The sequence below is a fragment of the Cetorhinus maximus genome, chromosome 5 (assembly GCF_964194155.1).
Source record: "Cetorhinus maximus chromosome 5, sCetMax3.hap1.1, whole genome shotgun sequence".
NCBI classification, from domain to species: Eukaryota; Metazoa; Chordata; class Chondrichthyes; order Lamniformes; family Cetorhinidae; genus Cetorhinus; species Cetorhinus maximus.
Window position 1 is genome coordinate 51064208 of NC_135883.1, and position 15971 is coordinate 51080178.

General features: G+C 44.5%; 1 protein-coding gene across 1 annotated transcript in view; it reads left to right on the forward strand.

Moving 5' to 3' along the window:
* The first annotated feature begins 2729 nt into the window (after nucleotides 1-2729).
* LOC144680645 (regulating synaptic membrane exocytosis protein 1-like) overlaps nucleotides 2730-15971 on the forward strand; it is a 704348-nt gene continuing 691106 nt past the window's right edge. Inside the window, exon 1 of the mRNA XM_078541863.1 lies at nucleotides 2730-3052. Coding sequence (XP_078397989.1) covers nucleotides 2994-3052 — 59 coding nt within the window. The 5' untranslated portion in view covers nucleotides 2730-2993. The remainder of the gene's footprint in view (nucleotides 3053-15971) is intronic.

Genomic DNA, 15971 nt, shown 5'->3' on the forward strand with positions numbered 1-15971 from the left:
GGTGCATTAATGGTACTAGATAAATGGAAGTTGTTGTTGTTGTTGTATGACAGTGTAAGAGCACATAAATGCTGTTAGTTGTGAGAGTGAAATTGGTTTAATTTGTACTTTAACTCTTTGTGTCAGCTGTAACTCAGTTGGTAGCACTCTTGTCTCGATGTCAGATCGTTATGGGTTCAAGTCTCACTCCAGGATTTGAGTACAAATATCGAGGCTGACACTCCAGTGCAGTACTGAGGGAGAGCTGCACTGTCAGAAGTACCATGTTTCAGATGGATTATAACCAAGGCACTCTGTGCCCTCTCAGGTGGATGCAACTAAACCCCTGATGCTATTTTGAAGTAGAGCGGGGAATTTACTTACTCCTGGTGACCCAGCCAATGTTTATCCCTCAGTCACTACAAATCAGATTATCTGTTCATTATCACATTGCTGTTTGTGGGAGTTTGCTGTGTGCAAATTTGCTGCTGCATTTCCTACATTACAAAAGCAACTACACTTCCAAAGTACTTCATGAGCTTTAAAGTACTTTGAGACATCTGGTGGTTATGGAAGGTGCTATATAAAGGCAAGATTTTCTCTACTGAGTGTTTCTAATTTGGACTTGGAGGGATTAATTTAAATCATGGATAGTCTAACACTGATTGTGTTTATATTTATGCTGCAGAAGGAATGTGTATTAAGTGGTAGTAACTGATATAAACAGTTCCTACAGAGTGAAGCAGATAAGTGACAGTCACTTCTAACCTTTGTGAGGTCATCCAGCCATCCCACATTATACAGTTGGAGGAATGTTGCTGATTTCCATTGGGTCCAGTAATTCTAGGCCAGACTGTACTCAACATTGACATGTACAGGGTTTTCTTCAGTTTTAGGAAAATTGAAGTATTTAAGTCCACAGCCACCATCATCATCAGTGCAATACATTTAAGGGTGAACTATTGTTTTATTTTTATTGGTAGAAGGGCCACATTGCCCATAGAAAATAGGAGCAGGAGGAGGCCATTCGGCCCTCTGAACTTGCTCTGCCATTCATTATGATCATGGCTGATCATCCAACTCAATAGCTTGCTCCCGCTTTCTCCCCATATCCTTTGATCCCTTTCGCCCCAAGAGCTATATCTAACTCCTTCTTGAAAACATACAATGTTTTGGCCTCAACTACTTTCTGTGGTAGCGAATTCCACAGGCTCACCACCCTGGGTGAAGAAATTTCTCCTCATCTCAGTCCTAAATGGCCTATCCCGTATCCTCAAACTGTGACCCCTGGTTCTGGACTCCCCCACTATCGGGAACATCCTTCCTGCATCTACCCTGTCTAGTCCTGTTAAGATTTTATAGGTTTCTATGAGATCCCCCCTCATTCTTCTGGACTCCAGCGAATATAATCCTAATCGACTCAATCTCTCCTCATATGTCAGTCCCGCCATCCCAGGAATCAGTCGGGTAAACCTTTGCTGCACTCCCTCTATGGCAAGTACATCCTTCCTCAGATAAGGAGACCAAAACTGCACATAATATTCCAGGTGTGGTCTCAACAAGACATCCCTGTTCATGTACTCAAATCCTCTGGCTATGAAGGCCAACATACCATTTGCTTTCTTTACTGCCTGCTGCACCTGCATGCTTACCTTCAGTGACTAGTGTACGTCTCATTGTACATTCCCCTCTCTCAATTTATAGCCATCTGCCTTCCTGTTTTTGCAACCAAACTGGATAACCTCACATTTATCCACATTATACTGCATCTGCCATGCATTTGTCCACTCACTCAGCTTGTCCAAATCACACTGAAGCATCTCTGCATCCTCCTCACAGCTCACCCTCCCACCCAGCTTTGTGTCATCTGCAAATTTGGAGATATTACATTTAATTCTCTCATCTAAATCAGTATATATATATATATAACTGGGGTCCCAGCACCAATCCCTGTGGTACCCCACTGCCCATTCCTCACAACTGAATATAAGTTCCTAAATGATTAACCTGTTGTCCTCAGCTTCATGTGGGTTTTTGCCACGTTCCTGCCTCTTGATGAAGAATGTTTGTGTGTGTGTTTGCAGCTTCCTAGTGTCTCACCAAGCACCAGTTCTTTACGTGTGAGCACAGACACTGAGTGCCGCCAAGGTGTTCAAACGAATTGTATATCATAGCTGAACATGATCCTGTTCTCATATGATATCCACATTATGTGCACTTTGTGGCAGGATTTGTTGGATAGCAGTTAGACTTAGGGCGCATTTTCTGGCCCTATCATGGTGGGGCGGAGCCGGAAAATGCAGTGAGCCATTCAAAAGGCTGTGGCGGGAAGAGCCGGAAAATTCACTACTCCCCGAGTCAGGGTGTTGAGATGAACTGGAGCTCCCTAATTGCTGCTCCAGTTGAGACCAGCTCACACAGTGCAGACCAGAGATGAAACTGAGGGTATTCAGACCTCACACTGAGCCAGCAACTTCACTCAGCCAAATATTCTATTGTCATCATCGATAGCTACTTTTAATCAAATGCTTAAATGGAAAAAAAATTGAGATTAAAGTAAGAATACACATGGATCACCATCATGTTAACGGAAACCCATATTGAACCTGACAACTTGACTCCAGCATGCAGATTTAGAGTTGAGTTATTTTGTTGTGTAAAATGATAAGCAAACAGACATTGAAGATTTTGGATGGAAGAATTGGAGGCCTTGTGAATTAATTCCTTTTCTTGTCTTTGACCAGGTAATGTGGGTATGCAATTTATGTCGTAAACAGCAGGAAATTCTCACAAAATCAGGAGCGTGGTTCTTTGGAAGTGGAACAGCACAGCCCCCCAACCAGGATGGGACCCTGAGTGACACAGCTACAGGGGCTGGTTCTGATGCACCCAGGGAAAAGAAAGCAAGACTGCAAGAGCGTTCACGATCCCAGACTCCTTTAAGTACGGCAGGAGCAACACAAGAGACTACACCACCCGACAAGACTCGGGTGTCTGAACTTACTCGGCAAGAAATGGGTTTTGAACAGAAGCAATCTTCAGCAAGATCTCGGAGCGAACCCCCGAGAGACAGGTAACCTGAATTGCTGTAAAACCGATTTCTTTTCATGCTGGTTTGATACTAAGTCAGTAAGATGTTACAGCTGGTGAGCTGTTTCAAAACTTTGTTTCTCTGTGCCAAGTTGCTAGTCTTGAAATATGTTTTTAACTTCCACTTAACTTCTCCTTGGCCCTTCATTGCTATCAAAATTCTCTTACTTTTATGAATACCAAAGTTTGCCTTGAGATTTTAGATCATTTGCTAAGAAGGACATAACATGAACTCATAGAAATAAGGACCTTCAGAAATAAATGAAACTATTTATTGATTTCAATTATCCCTTACAGTCACTATGATTTAATAGTCCTTGCTTAAGAAACAACCTGTGACTGAATGTAACCTTAGGGATCATTTTTATCCCTGAGATTTTCTAACTCAATACAAGGCTACCATTTGATCATTAAACGCAACTTAAAAGGATGTAGTGTGACCAATAGAAAATGGATAATAGAGTCATTATGACACAGGAGAAGGCTATATGGCACATCCAGTCTTTGCCAGCTCACTGCGGAGCAATCCAGTCAGTTCCATTTCCTTGCTCGATCACCGTAGCTCTGCAAGTTTATTTCCTTCACGAGCCCATCAAATTTCCTTTTGAAATCATTCATAATTTCCACTTCCACCACCCTCAGGTCATTATCACTCACTGCGTAAAGAAGTTCTTTTTCACATTTCCCCTCACCTCTTGCTGAAAACCATAAATCTGTGCCGTTAGGCCATCAGTTAATGGAAAAAGCGTTTTTTTTTTGGTCTACCTTATCTAAACCTGTCATAATCTTGCACACCTCTATCACATCTCTCAATATCCTTTGCTCCAAGGAGAATAAGCCTAGCTTCCCCAACCTTATAAGCTCTAACCTTATAGCTAAAATTCCTAATCCCTGGAACCATTCTGGTAAATCTCCTCTGCGCACTCTCAAGGATCCTCACATCCTTCCTAAAGTGTAGTGACCGGAACTGAACACAATAATCCAGTTGTGGCCAAATCAGAACTTTATAAAAGTTCCCCGCTTTTGTACTTAATACTGCTCTTCATAAGCTCAAAATCCAATATGCTCCGCAACTCACTCTCTCGATGCCTTGCCGCCTCCCAAGTGCTAAGCACAAGTACCCCCAGGTCATTCTATGCCTGTACACTCTTTAAGCCATTAAGCCTATATTGCCTCTCCCTATCCCTTCTGCCAAAATGAATCACCTCACACTTCTGTATATTAAATTCCATTTGCCACTTGCCTGCCCATTCTGCTAGCCTATCTATGTCCTGTTGTAACAAAAATAAAAATACCTGGAAAAACTCAGCAGGTCTGACAGCATCTGCGGAGAGGAACACAGTTAACGTTTCGAGTCCATATGACTCTTCAACAGAACTAAGGAAAAGTAGAAGAGAGGTGAAATATAAGCTGGTTTAAGGGGGCCTGAGACAAGTAGAGCTGGATAGAGGGCCAGTGATCGGTGGAGATTGCCAAAAGACAAAAGGACAAAGAGGTGTTGATGGTGGTGATATTAGCTGAGAAATGTGCTAATAGGTGACATTAAGTGTAGAAAGCAGGACGAGGTGTCAACACCTCTTTGTCCTTTTGTCTATGACATCTTTTGGCAATCTCCACCTATCACTGGCCCTCTATCCAACTCTACTTGTCCCACCCCCTCCCTTAAACCAGCTTATATTTCACCTCTCTTCTATTTTTCCTTAGTTCTGTTGAAGAGTCACACGGACTCGAAACGTTAACTGTATTCCTCTCTGCAGATGCTGTCAGACCTGCTTAGTTTTTCCAGGTATTTTTATTTTTGTTTTTGTTTTGGATTTCCAGCATTTGCAGTTTTTGCTTTTATGTCCTGTTGTAGTCAATTAGTACCAATCTCACTTTTAGCTACTTCTCCAAGAATGGAATAATCGGAAAATTTTGAAATTTTACTCTGTATTCCAATAACCAAGTTATTTATATGTATCAAAAAAAAACGGTGGTCCTAGTACTGGGGGGCACCACTGACTACCATCCTCCTGTCTAAAAAACAACCGTTTCCAACAACTTGCTGTTTTCTGTCCTTAAGCCAATTTCCTATCCTAGCTGACACTGACTCTTATTCCATGAATCTCAACTTTATTAACCAGCCTTTTCTGTGGTACTTGGTCAAACACTTACTTTAAAATTTTTTTCATTCATGGCATTTGGCCTTCACTGGCTAGGCCAGCATTTATTGCTCATCCCTAGTTGCCCTTGAGAAGGTGGTGGTGAGCTGCCTTCTTGAACCGCTGCAGTTCATGTGGTGTAGGTACATCCACAATGCTGTTAGGAAGGGAGTTCCAGGATTTTGACGCAGTGGCAGTGAAGGAACGGTGATATATTCCCAAGTCAGGATGGTGAGTGACTTGGATGGAACTTCAAGTTCGTGGTGTTCCCATGTACCTTGTCCCTCTATATGGTAGTGGTCATGGGTTTGGAAGGTGTTGTCTAAGGAGCCTTGGTGAATTTCTGCAGTGTATCTTGTAGATGGTACACACTGCTGCTACTGTGCGTCGGTGGTGAAGGGAGAGAACGTTTGTGGATGTGGTGCCAATCACACGGTCTGCTTTGCCCTGGATGGTCTCAAGCTTCTTGAGTGTTGTGGGAGCCACACTCACCCAGGCAAGTGGGGAATATTCCATCACACTCCTGACTTGTGCTTTGTAGATGGTGGGCAGGCTTTGGGGAGTCAGGAGGTGAGTTACTCATTGCAGTATCCCTAGCCTCTGACCTGCTTTTGTAGCCACAGTATTTATATGGCTAGTCTAGTTCAGTTTCTGGTCAATGGTAACCCCCAGGATATTGATAGTGGGGGATTCAGTGATGGTAATGCCATTGAATGTCAAGGGGCGATGGTTGGATTCTCTCTTGTTGGAGATGGTCATTGCCTGACACTTGTGTGGCGTGAATGTTGCTTGCCACTTGTTGGCCCAAGCCTGGATATTGTCGGTCTTGCTGCATTTGGACATGGACTGCTTCAATTTCTGAGGAGTCGTGAATAGTGCTGCACATTGTGCAATCATCAGCAAACATTCCCATTTCTGACCTTATGATGGAAGGAAGGTCATTGATGTACAGAACATCTACCGCATCCCCTTCATCAACCTATCCTGTTGCTTCATCAAAAAAATCAATTAAATTAGTCAAGCACGATCTGCTTTTTACAAATCCATCCCTTAATTGACTTAAACCTCTCTAAGTACCTGTTGATTTTTTTCCCCTGATTATTGTTTCCAAAATCTTCTCCATCACAAATGTTAAACTGACTGGTCTGGAGTTACCAGGACTGGCCTTACACCCTTTCTTGAATAAGGGTGTCATGTTTGGCAATCTCCCATCTTTTGGCACCTCCCCTGTATCTAGGGAATATCGGAAGATTATGACAAACCTTTTTGCTATCTCCACTCTCACTTCCCTTAGCAACCTGGGATGCAAACCATCTGGAACAGGTGATTAAGCATGGCCAGCCTTTCCAGTACACCCTGTCTATTGATTTTCACCCCATCCATTACCTCCACCGCCTCCGCTTCTACTAATTTTTTGTCAACATCTTCTCCCTTCATACTAATACAAAGTACTTAGTGAGTGTTCTCACGTTGTCCTGCACCTCTAAACATATATCACCCTCTTTGTCCCTAATAGACTCCACTCCGCCTTACTACGCACTTACTTTTACATGCCAGTCAAAGTTTTTTGAGTTCGTTTTATATTAACTGCCTTTTGATTTTCAATTTCTCTCTTTGACAAACTTATTTTCTTCTTCACTTCCTCTCTCAAATTATTGGCCCAGATCTTGGGGACCCAGTAGAGGTCCAGGCTCCCCTCTATTGAAGGTTGTAACAGAACTACAACTTCCAGGGAGCCCACTTATGCTGCATCCCAAAAGTACCCCGACAGACACTTGGCCCACCTCATTCCCCAACACCAGATTCAGTAATGCCTCCTTCCAAGTTGGATCGAGGACATAGTATTGGTCAAGGAATTTCTCCCAAAAACATTTCAGAAATTTCTTCCCCTCCTTTTCCTTTAGTCTAACATTATCCCAATCAACATTTTGCCAATTAAAGTTCCACAGTATCACCATTCTATTGTTCTTGCACATCTCGGAGATTTCCTCCTCTCTCTCTCTCTCTCTCATTTGGAGGTCTCTAGATTACCCATGGCAACTGAATCATCCATTTTTTGCTTCTCGGCTCTAACCAAATAGATTCTGTCTTTGCCAGTCAAGAACACCCTTTTTAATACGACAATGTCTTCCCTAATCAGTGCTGCCACCTCATCTCCCTTTTTCCCTTCCCCACCTTTTCTGAACACTTTGTATCCTTGAACATTAAACACCCAGTCTTCACTATTTTAAAGCCATGTTTCCGTTGTTGCGACTGTATCATATTCACACATGGCTATTTGTGCTTGTAGATCATTAACCTTATTCATCACGCTTCATGTGTTTACATATGTGCAATGTAAACCTGTCATTGTATTCCTCACAGCCCACTCTTATCTAATGTGGTACAACTTCCTTCTCTAGTACTGTCCAACACTGTCACATTGTTCCCTATTCCTCTTTTCTACTTCTATCCACTGGTTCCCAACCCCCTGCAAATTTAGTTTAAACCCTCCCCAGTCACACAGCTGAACCTCCTGCAAGAACATTGGTCCCCGTTCTGTTGAGGTGCGACCCTTCCCTATTGAATAGGTGCCTGCTGTCCCAGAACTGGTCCCAATGTCTGAGAAATCTGAGCAATCTGAAGCCCTCCCTCCTTTACCATGCTTCAAGCCATATACTGACCCTCCCTATCTTCTTATTTCTACTCTGGCCAGCACTGGGAGTAATCCAGGGATTGCTACCTTCGAGGTCCTACTTTTTAACTTCCTCACTAGCTCCTGAAAATCTGACAGTAGAACTTCAATACCTGCCCTCTCGATATCGTTGGTACCACAACTTCGGGCTCACTCCCTTCCCCTGCAGAATTTCTGCACCCTCACTCTGATGTCCTTTAATCTAGCACCGGTGAGGTGACACACAATAAGGGACCCCCAATGATGCTTGCAGAAATGCCTGTCTACCCTCCTGACTATGGAATCTCCTATAACAACTGCATTTCTACTCATTACTGTTCCCGCCTGTGCAGCCCCTTGCCGATTGGTGCCATGGTCTGGTCTGTACTCCTTTAGGCTAATGACATTCCCAGCAGTCTCCAATGCTGAGTACCAGTTTGAGAATGGCACACACCCTGAATTTCCTTCCTCTTCCTACTCCTCCTGATGGCCACCCACTGACCGTCCTGAATTCTGACTACCTGTAGGGTGGCCACCTCCTGGAACATACGATTGTGGAAACTCTCATCCTCTCTGATGCTTGGTGGTGACTCCAGCTGCTCCTCAATCTTGGAAATTTTGAGCTCGAACTTTTTAAAAATTCATTCATGGGATGTGGGCTTTGCTGGCTAGGCCAGCATTTATTGCTCATCCCTAGTTCCCCTTGAGAAGGTGGTGGTGAGCCTTCTTGAACCACTGCAGTCCATGTGATGTAGGTACATCCACAGTGCTGTTAGGAAGGGAGTTCCAGGATTTTGAACCAGCGACAGTGAAGGAACGGTGATATATTTCCAAGTCAGGATGGTGAGTGGCTTGGAGGGGAATTTCCAGGTGGTGGTGTCCCCATCTGTCTGCTGCCCTTGTCCTTCTAGATGGTTGTAGCTGTGGATTTCAAAGGTGCAGTCTAAGGAGGTGCATCTTGTAGATGGTACACACTGCTGCTACCGTGCGTTGGTGGTGGAGGGAGTGAATGTTTGTGGATGGGGTGCCAATCAAGCGGGCTGCTTTGTCCTGGATGTTGTCAAGCTTCTTGAGTGTTGTGGGAGCTGCACTTATCAATGCAAGTGGAGAGTATTCCATCACACTCCTGACTTGTGCCTTGTAGATGGTGGACAGGTTTTGGGGAGTCAGGAGGTGAGTTACTCACCGCAGGATTCCTAGCTGCTGGCCTGCTCTTGTAACCACAGTATTTATATAGCTAGTCCAGTTCAGGTCCTGGTCAATGGTAGCCCCCCAGGTTGTTATAGCGGGGGATTCATGATGGTAATGCCATTGAACCTCAAGGGGTGATGGTTAGAAAATCTCTCATTGGAGATTGTCATTGCCTGGCATTTGTGTGGCGCGAATGTTACTTGCCAATTGTCAACCTAAGCCTGGATATTGTCCAGGCCTTGCTGCATTTGGACATGGACTGCTTCAGTATCTGAGGAGTCGCGAATGGTGCTGAACATTGTACAATCATCAGTGAAAATCCCCACCTTATGATGGAGGGAAGGTCATTGATGAAGCAGCTGAAGATGATTGGGCCTAGGACACTACACTGAGGAACTCCTGCAGTGATGTCCTGGAGCTGAGATGACTGATGCCCAACAACCACAACCATCTTCCTTTTTGTGCTAGGTATGACTCCAACCAGCAGAGAGTTTTCCACCTTATTCCAAGATTGGCTGGGTGGTGAACAGTGAGGTTGAGTGTCTTGGGCTACAGGAAGATATAGACGGGATGGTCAAATGGGCAGACAAGTGGCAGATGGAATTTAACCCTGAAAAGTGTGAGGTGATGCACTTTGGAAGGAGTAATTTGACAAGGAAGTATTCAATGAATGACATGGCACTAGGAAGTTTTGAGGATGGAGTGTGTGTCCATAGATCTCTGAAGGCAGAGGGGCATGTCAGTGGGGTGGTGAAAAAGGCATATGGGACACTTGCCTTTATCAATCGAGGCATAGATTACAAAAGTAGGGAGATCATGTTGGAGTTGTATAGAACCTTGGTGAGGCCACAGCTGGAGTACTGTGTGCAGTTCTGGTCGCCACATTATAGGAAGGATGTGATTTCACTGGAAGGGGGTGCAGAGGAGATTCACCAGGATGTTGCCTGGGATGAAATATTTAAGTTATGAAGAGAGGTTAGATAGACTTGGGTTGTTTTCATTGGAGCAGAGGGGCGACCTGATCGAGGTGTACAAGATTATGAGGGGCATGGACAGGGTGGATAGGGAGCAGTTGTTCCCCTTATTTGAAGGGTCAGTCACGAGGGGACACAAGTTCAAGGTGAGGGGCAGGAAGTTTAGGGGGGGATGTGAGGAAAAACTTTTTTACCCAGAGGGTGGTGACGGTCTGGAATGTGCTTCCTGGGAGGGTGTTGGAGGCTGGTTGCCTCACATCCTTTAAAAAGTACCTGGATGAGCACTTGGCCCATCATAACATTCAAGGCTATGAGCCAAGTGCTGATAAATGGGATTAGGTAGGTAGGTCAGGTGTTTTTCACATGTCAGTGCAGACTCGATGGGCCGAAGGGCCTCTTCTGCACTGTGTGATTCTAGATTCTGTGATTCCCATTGACTCCAGTTTTGCTAGGACTCCTTGATGCCACAGTCAGTCAAATGCAGCCTTGCTGTAAAGGGCAGTCACTCTCACCTCACCTTGGGAGTTCAGTTCTTCTGTCCATGTTTGGACCAAGGCTGTAATGAAGTCAGGAGCTGAGTGGCTCTGGTCGAATCCAAACTGGGCATCAGTGAGCAGGTTATTGCTAAGCAAGTGCCGCTTGAAAACACTATTGATGACCCCTTCCATTACTTTATGGTTGATCGAAAGTAGACTGATGGGGTGGTAATTGGCCGGGTTGGATTTATCCTTTTTGTGTACAGTGCATACTTGGGCAATTTACCATATTCCCGTGTAGTGTTGTAGCTGTACTGGAACAGCTTGGCTATGGACGCGGCAAGTTCTGAAACACAAGTCATCAGTACTATTGCCGGAATATTGTCAGGGCCCATAGCCTTTGCAATATCCAGTGCCTTCAGCCATTTCTTAATATCACTTGGAGTGAATCGAATTGGCTGAAGACAGACATCTGTGATGCTGGGGACCTCAGGAGGAGGCCAAGATGGATCATCCACTCGGCACTACTGCCTGAAGATTGGAGCAAATGCTTCAACATTATCTTTTGCACTGATGTGCTGGGCTCCTCCATCATTAAGGATGGGGGTATTTGTGGAGCCTCTTCCTGCAGTGAGTTGTTTAATTGTCCACCACCATTCACAACTGGATGTGGCAGGACTGCAGAGCTTAGATCTGACCCGTTGACTGTGGGATTGCTTAGCTCCGTCTATCAATTTTTGCTTATGCTGCTCAGGCAGCTGGAGACAATTCCTACACATGTCATTTCCCCCAAGACACGTGGGGCAAAATTTTCTGCCTGCCGGGCGGGCGGGCCCGACCCAATCTCCGGCGGCAGGGAGACAATCCCCGTCAGCGAAGCGGGACCCGCTGCCATTTTACGTGGGCAGGCCAATCCGGCGGGAAGCACTATGTGCTTCCTGTGTGGGCGGGGGAGGATTCCCCAAAAGCGAGAGTGTGCTCTTTCGTGCATGCGCACGAAAGAGCGCACATCTCCCTGAGGCTAAGTGCTGCCTCAGGGAGATCGCTTACACTTTGAAAAAGATTAAAAATAAAAAAAAAAAGTCCTTAACATGTCCCCCTCATGTGACAATGTCACATGAGATGGGACATGTTCAAAATTACAGTAAAACTTTATTAAACTTTTCAGAACCCAGCATGAAACCTCATCCCATTGATGGATGAGGTTTCATGTTTTTTCTATTCCCCGCCGGGGCTCCTGGCCTGCCCATCAACTTTAAGGTTGGATGGGCAGGTCCTTTAATTGTTTAAATAAGCCTGTCAATGGCCTCAATTGGTCATTGACAGGTTGGTGGGTGCACAGCTGATTTTGCTATGGCCCCGCCTTCCTGAAAATTTAAATGAGACGGAATGACGTCGAGGGTTCCACCAAACGCCATCCCGCGTCATTTTATGCTTCGGCGAGCGGGCACCGCCCCCTGATCGCCAACGGCAAAATTCTGCCCATGAAGTGTCTGGAAGTTTCCACGTGGCACAGGAATTGCAAGCGTGATCTAAAAACAATCTCCTCTCCCTCTTTTAGAATCTAGTTAGTACCTATTTTCAAGTACATATTTCAGCAGAGCTGATAATGTGAAGGATATGATCCTTACTTTTCATAGTTTTTTAAATGGTTCCATATGATCATGAAGCAAAATTGGAGAAAAATAGCTGTTTTTGCCTTCTGGCATTCGTTTTGACTCAATGTTCTGAGTACCATTAAGCGCAGTAAAGAACTGTACTGTGTGCAATGAGCACATTTATTTATTAGAGAGAGAAAGATGACTCAGTTTTATTGACTTGGACCTTTTATTACACGTAAAGTATTTTAAAAGTATAGTTTAGGTGTATCGAACATAACTCATTCTCAGGTTTTTAATGCTGAATTGACTTCTTGCAGGCTTTCCTGTATACTCTACCCCAAACCAATAGACATTGAGTTGCAAACAATGTTAACCACATAATTTTTGTGTACAAAATTAATATTTTCTGTTTAATTAAGAAAAGGGGACAAATCCCATTTTGCAGGACACCCTCAAGACTCAAGAAAGGTCAGAGGTGAGATACATCAAGAAGTAATATTGAAGTGACAAAGAGCTTGCAATTTCAAAGATTATAGATACTAGGGTCGATATACGAAGAGGAAAAAGTTTTCAAAAACCTTTTGGAAACATGTTGTTGAGGTCAGCTGTGGGGATTTAGGGAACTGTTTTCTAGTAAGCAGGAACATGGCAACTAAAATACTGACCAAAATGTTGGCAGGGAGGAGGATGTTCTGAGGTGTACATGCAGTTCAGAGAAGGTTTACTAAACTAATACTTGTATTGGGTGGGTTGTCTTATGAGGGAAAGTTGGACAGGTTAGGCTCGTATCCACAGGAGTTCAGGCGACTAAGAGGGGACTTGATTGAAACATATAAGATCCTGAGGGGTCTTGACAGGGTGAATGTGGAGAAGATGTTTCCTCTTGTGGGAGAACCTAGAACCAGGGGTCACTAATTGAAAATAAGGTGTCTCCCATTTAAGACAGAGATGAGAAGAATTTTTTTCTCTCAGAGGGTGGTGATTCTTTGGAACTCTCTTCCTCAAAAGGCAGTGGGAAGCCTTTTTGAATATTTTTAAGGCAGAGGTGGATAGGTTCTTGATAAACAAGAGAGTGAAAGGTTATCGGGGTAGGCAGGAATGTGAAGTTGAGGTTAAAATCAGATCGGCCATGATCTTATGGAATGGTGGAGCAGGCTCGAGGGGCCGAGTGGCCTACTCCTGCTCCTAATGCATATGTTAGTATGTATGTATGGAGAATGAGGGGGAAAGTGTCATAAAAATAAAATTTGATGAAATACTGAGAAAAGGGGAATTGGGGAAATTTGGGCTGAGCACTGAATGGGTGTCATATCGACAATGTATGTGTGACTCCTGCCTTTGTGCTAGGTATTGTAGCTTGCCAGCTTTCTACTGCTGAAAAATCATTAGGATGCTCCCCACAGTCAGCTGGCAGGCAAGGTGGGGCGCCTGAAAATTTTTTGAAGGAGAAGCACTCCTGGGGCAAAATTTTACGTTTGGCTTGCGGGCGTGCACCCGACATGCACAGGCGTAAGTGACGCATGATGACGTCGGGCATGCGTCCCGACGTCATCCCACACTTGCGCGATATTTTGTTCAGCGGGTGCGCACCGGAGTTGGCTGCACGCCCACCGATAATTGAAAGGCCTATTAAGGCCATTAACGAGCTAATTAACTTGAAATTTACACTGTCCGTCCAACCTGATGGTTGGCGGGCAGGTGAAAAGGCCAAGTGGCCTTTACATTTTTTAGGAAATCTCATCCACGAGCAGGTGAGGTTTCCTAAAGCTAATACAAATTAAATAAAACCTTTATTTTGAAATTAAAAACATGTCCCATCTCATGTGACACAGTCACATGAGGGGACATGTTTCATTAAACTTTTACTGTCTTTATTTTTTTTTAAAAAGCGCTTCAATCTCCCTGAGGCAGCTCTGTGCCTCAGGGAGATTGAAGCACTCTTTGGCAGGCAACTACGCACTAGGCCCGCTCTCCTTCCTCCCCCTGCCCACACAGGTAGCGCTCAGCATTGCCGCTTGCGATCCACACAGGACGGGCCTTAATTGGTCTGCTTCACGACCGCCCTCTCCCGCTCCCGCCGAGCCCGCCCGATGAGGGAAAAATTCTGACCCTGATCTTTCAGTGGGACAACTGAGAACTTTCAAACTCTGAGAACTGTATATCAACTCCCCAACTTTAGGGGAATGGAAGAGAACAATGAGGGGAGAAAACCTAAATAGAAGATTTAAAATGTGAATATATAGGGCAGAATTCTGCCCTAGGTTGGCGGGCGGGCCCCACCGGCTTGGCGGCGGGCGGGCAGCCTAACTCCGCCACAGAAGCGGGCCATGCCGCCATTTTGAGTGGGTGGGCCAATTAAAAACCATCCAGCGGCCTGCCGAATAGGAAGCTGCGCTTCCTGTGCGGGGGAGAGGGATTCCCCATCTGTCAAAGTGTGATCTTTCACGCATGCGCACGAAAGAGTGCACTGCTCCCTGAGACTAAGTGCTGTCTCAGGGAGATCACTGACAGTGCTTCAAAGTCTCAAAATAGAAAAATAAAAAAAATATTAACATGTCCCCCTCATGTGACAATGTCACATGAGATGGGACATGTTAATAAAGCTCACATAAAGTTTATTTAAGATTTTTAAAACGGACATGAAACCTCATCCCGTCAGTGGATGAGGTTTCATGTTTTTTCAGAAGCCCGATGGGGCTCCTGGCCTGCCCACCAGCCTTAAGGTTGGACGGGCAGGGCCTTTAATTACCTTAATTATCTTGTCAATGGCCTCAATTGGCCATTGACAGGTCGGCGGGCGGACAGCTGATTTTGCTGTCCGGCTGCCTTCCTGAACATTTAAATGGGGTGGGATGACATTGGGGGTTCCTCCCGACGTCATCCCGTGTCATTTTCCCATCGGCAAGGGGCCCCACCCCCAAATTGCCGACGGGAAAATTCAGGCCATAATTTATATGGGCAAATGCTAATGCTGATGAAAGTTTTAAATCACAAATCGGTACCAGAGTTGCACAATGGAAGTTAAACCTATTTGACATTGCATGTCAGTGAAGCAAATGTAAGGTTCTCATTAATCCCAAGGAGAAATCTCATTGTGGATTTACAATAGATGATTACATAAGAGTTGAGCAACCTTTCCAGCTTTATGAGGTTATGGTCTGTAATCTGTCAATTCAAAACGTTTCTTCACATTGAGTTCACTTTTTTAATGCAAAAAAATGCAGCTATTGTTCTTTCCCTGAGATTTAACAAACATGACAACAAATTGATTCTCATTTGGTTAATGAAACTTATGTAAATATATTAGATAGCTTTCCAGTTCTCTGAAAAGCTTCTATAAGATTACAGTTAACATTTAGAACGGCCCTTCTCAGCTGAAAGACTGTCACGTTGATACTACTATCGCCATTGCTCCCCTGAACTTCCCCATCTTTCTTTTGAGTCTCATTCTCCCTTCAGCCTTTGATTCATCTCAACCACGAGCAACAACAAGTTGCATTTATATAGCACCCTTAAATTTAGTGAAACACACAAAAGTATGAATTAGGAGCAGGAATAGGCCAGTCGGCCCCTCGAGCTTGCTCCGCCATTCAATAAGATCATGGCAGATCTGAATGTAACCTCAACCCCACATCCCTACCTACCCTCAATAACCTTTCACCCCCCTTGTTAATCAAGAATCAATCTGCCTTTAAAATATTCAAAATCACTGCTTCCACTGCCTTTTGAGGAAGAGAGTTCCAGAGACACATAACCCCCTGAGTGATCTTTTTTTTTCCTTGTCTCTGTCTTAAATGGGAGATCCCTTATCTTTAAACAGTGACCGCCAGTTCTAGATTCTCCCACAAGAGGAAACATCCTCTACA